This window comes from Vombatus ursinus, unplaced genomic scaffold, assembly GCF_900497805.2.
Source record: "Vombatus ursinus unplaced genomic scaffold, bare-nosed wombat genome assembly UNPS02014159.1, whole genome shotgun sequence".
Classification (NCBI taxonomy): domain Eukaryota; kingdom Metazoa; phylum Chordata; class Mammalia; order Diprotodontia; family Vombatidae; genus Vombatus; species Vombatus ursinus.
The window spans coordinates 328809-332763 of NW_020953937.1; the positions used below are offsets into that span (position 1 = coordinate 328809).

The 3955-nt window shown below is 62.3% G+C and overlaps 1 protein-coding gene across 3 annotated transcripts in view; it reads left to right on the forward strand.

Annotated features, from left to right (window-relative positions):
- ZNF446 (zinc finger protein 446) overlaps positions 1-3955 on the forward strand; it is a 20663-nt gene that overhangs the window by 4403 nt on the left and 12305 nt on the right. For all 3 annotated transcript variants that reach the window (XM_027859143.1, XM_027859142.1, XM_027859141.1), the window contains 2 exons: positions 1010-1199; positions 1558-1649. In XM_027859143.1, the coding sequence (XP_027714944.1) occupies positions 1010-1199; positions 1558-1649 (282 nt within the window). The remainder of the gene's footprint in view (positions 1-1009; positions 1200-1557; positions 1650-3955) is intronic.

The window sequence follows — 3955 nt, forward strand, 5'->3', positions numbered from 1 at the left end:
GCAGAGGCTGAGGGTGAGGCTGGGGGAGGGTGAGGCTGGGGTTGAGGCTGGGAGGGCAGGTGAGGCTGGGGGTGAGGCTGAGGCTGAGGCTGGGGGTGAGGCTGGGAGGGCAGGTGAGGCTGGGGGTGAGGCTGAGGCTGAGGCTGGGGGTGAGGCTGGGAGGGCAGGTGAGGCTGGGGGTGAGGCTGAGGCTGAGGCTGGGGGGCAGGTGAGGCTGGGGGTGAAGCTGGGGGGGCAGGTGAGGCAGATGCTGAGGGTGAGGCTGGGGGGGCAGGTGAGGCAGAGGCTGAGGGTGAGGCTGGGGGTGAGGCTGGGGGGGCAGGTGAGGCAGAGGCTGAGGGTGAGGCTGGGGGTGAGGCTGGGAGGGCAGGTGAGGCTGGGGGTGAGGCTGAGGCTGGGAGGGCAGGTGAGGCTGAGGCTGGGGGGGCAGGTGAGGCTGAGGCTGAGGCGGGGGGGGCAGGTGAGGCTGGGGGTGAGGCTGAGGCTGGGGGGGCCGGTGAGGCTGGGGGGGCAGGTAAGGCAGATGCTGAGGGTGAGGCTGGGGGTGAGGCTGGGAGGGCAGGTGAGGCAGAGGCTGGGGCTGAGGCTGGGAGGGCAGGTGAGGCTAGGAGTGAGGCTGAGGCTGAGGCTGGGAGGGCAGGTGAGGCTGAGGCTGAGGCTGGGGGGGCAGGTGAGGACAGGATGGGCAGGTGGGGCTGCAGAAGCTACAGCTGTAGGTGAAGCCAGGTGAGGCTGGGGGAATTGGGGGGACCTCCACTCTGAGTCCCCTGAATCTAGGCTGGGCACTACCCTGTGTCCCTTCTTCCGGGGACTCAGCAGACTCAGGCAGGCTCTTGCCTCCTCCTGTGACAGCCGCCCTGGCAGGGCCGCAGCTCCTCCCTGGCTCTGCTGGGCCGACCTCCGTCCCCTGACCTTCGAGGCTGTCGGCCCACCCACCCCCTTTAGGGCTAAGGGGCGGGGCCCCCAAGTCTCATAGTCAGGGTTCAGCCCCGTCTCCCGTTTTCCTCAGATCATGGGTCGCCTCCTGAGACAGGAAGGACTTTCCTCAAAGATGGAGTCCCCAGGAGTCCAGCCGGCGGTCAAAGGCCTTCTGAGCAAAGGCCAGAAGGAGAAGGAGCCACCTCTACGGCCTCAGCCGGACACCCCAGAGGAGGCAGGCCAAGACGTCAAAGAAGAGCCTGGCGGGCCTCACGAAACAAGTGTGTGACAGAGTGGCCATGGCGCTGCTCCATGCAGGGAGCGGTGGGGGGCGTGGTGGGCAGGGCAAAGGAGGGACCAGGGAGCTGCCCTTGGAGGACCCAGAGGAGAAGGGGGCTCTTGGAGCGGAAGGCCAGGATGGGCTCCCAACCTTTTCATGGGCATTTCTGGGGCATCCTGGTGAGAGCAGGAGGGAGGGTCACATCTCTTCTTCCTGGCCCAAGCACTTGGGAGAGTATGGACAAGATGGGCCGGCCCTGTCTGCCATGCCCTGGTGCAGAAGGCCCTGACTGGCGGCTGGCAGAGCAGATGGGGGAGGCCTCAGGCTGTGGCCTTGAACCTGCCCTGTCTCCTCCCTAGCTTCACCCACTCCCCAGATCCCTGCCCACCCTCAGGAGGGGAACGGCCACCACCCAGAGACAGCAGCCTCCTTCCTGCCTTCAGGATGCCAGGTGAGCTCTGCCAGGGGAAGCTGACCCTGCTAGTGGGCAGGGTCCTGGACACAGCCCTCCTCTTCCCCCCTCTCTCCCCCTCCCCCCCCCCCCCCCCCCCCCTCCCCCCCCCCCCCCCCCCCCCCCCTCCCCCTCTCTCTCTCTCTCTCTCATTCTCTTCTCCTCCCTCCTCTCTCTTCCCTTCTCCTCTCCCCCCAATCTCGACTCCAAATTCCCCCTTGTCACCCCATGGTTGCTGCTTCTTCTTGGTAATTGAGGCCTTTGGGGGGACCCTTGGCCTAAAGACATCAGGCAGCAGGCCCAAGGAAAGCCAGGCCCTTTCTCTGCCTTTGGGAGGGGCTGTAAGGAGGAGGGGACTCACATCTGCGGCCTTGGGATTCTGCGCTGGGGCCCCTGAGGACGCCCTCGAGAGTCACCCATTGCTCCCAGACCTGGGCCAATGGACTCTCTCAGATCCACCTCGTGGCTGTTTCTGAGCTGGGGGATTTTGGCCAGTTTGCTACCTTAGTTTGCTGGGGAGGGGAGGGAAACATCTGAGAATCAGAACTGTCCTGTGCATCCTCAGGAGGGCTGCCCAATAGCTCCTCTGCCACAGTGGGCCAGTGATGGGGGAGGAGGGCGAAGCTCATGGTGAATGGCCTCCATGGATTCTGTAAAATAGGAGGCAGGGTCTCAGCTGAGAGAGTGGGGAGGGAGAGAGGGAGCTGATGAGGGAGGGAGCAGGAGGGCCCAGTGGAGGGGGGGTCAGAGCCTGGTTTTCTCCACTTTCATTCACCATCGTGTGTATGTGTGAAGGAGATGAATGGTAGGAGTGAGTCAAGGCTGAGGCTTGGGGGGCATGGGGAGATACAATAAAAGGTAGATTCATAAGAGGAGGGCAGTAAAACTGAGCTGGTTTCCCGAGGGGTCCAGATGGGGAGAAGAGGAGGGGGTGGCTGGTGCAGGGAGAAGGCTGAGGGGTCAGGGAGGGCAGGGTTATGTAAGGGGAGCCAGAGGGAGAGGGGGAAAGTCAGTAGATCGTGGTTGGATAAGGGGATTCCATAATTCTAGACCACACAGGTGAGTAACCACAGAGGTGCTACGTTTGTGGGGGATGCAAAGATCCAGCGTGTGGCCATCTTTGTGTATGCCCAAGAGGGGTGGAGGCGAGCAGGGTGAGGAATTGAGAGGTTTGGGTGTCTGAAGGACAGTCAGTGTCTATGTGGAAGTCCCTGGGTAGGACAGCAGGAGTTGGGGGGTAGAAGTCTGTGAGCTGGTACCGAGCTCCTGGAGGGAGGAAAGGGTGCGTCCTGTGGGACCCTGGCCTCTGACTGGGTGGTAGGTGTGACCAGTGCAGACCCTGGAGGACGCGAGGTCGCTGAGTGGTGAGGAAGGGGGAGAAGCCAGAAGCACCAGGGTGAATGTGGGAGGGGGACGAGCCCATGCTGCCCAGGAAGGCCAGGGAGCGAGCCATGTCAGCAGCAGGGAGCAGGGTCTGAGAGGGCAGGAAGGTGGAAAAGACTCAAGATGCAGCTCGTTACATGTGGAGAAGGGCATTTGAAGGATGGCCGCTGGGCTCCTGAGTCACTGGCATGGGGGGACGTGCCCAGAGAAGAGGAAGGCTTTATTTGTCATCTTGTTATGTGGGGCCTACAGCCTGTGGGGCGTAACCTGGGCTTAGCCCTGCTTCTGACACGACAGTCATTTCTCCTGGCTGGGTGACCCTGGGCAAGTCACTGCTTCTTTTGGTGCTGTGGACAGTACCAGAGACAGGGAAAAGGACGTGGTCATGACAGTGACAAGGACAGAGATAAGGATGAAGCAGAGACAAGGACAGAGACAAGGACAGGGGCAGAGATAGACAGCCACAGCTTGAGGCTGGGGCCTCCTGCCCTGCCCTCGTCTCACTGAGAGTGACGGAGGTGGGCCCCCTTGGGTGCTGTGAGGGTCCCCACGGGAGCAGGCCCCCAGCTGAGCCTGGGAGGGGCAGGGGAGAGAGCAGGGAGGCTGCTGCTGCGTTGGTGTATGTTGTGAGTTCAGGTTTGGACGTAGGAGAGTCAGTGTGGTGTGACGAGTCCATCATTATGGGCTGGGAAGACTTGGGTTCAGATCTGGCCTCAGAGGCTGAGAGAGCTGAGTGACTCTGGGTAGGTTCTTTCAGTGCATGGATCCTCAGTTTCCTCGTAGCTCCTCTGATTCTGAGCTGTGGGGAGCCACGTTCTGCACATGTTGGAGAGCATTAAGTTAAGTGGGAGATGTCTGCCTCTGCCCCACGAGGCAGCTGTCCAGGATCCGTCTGTCCCAGAAGCCATCTGTCCAGGATCCGT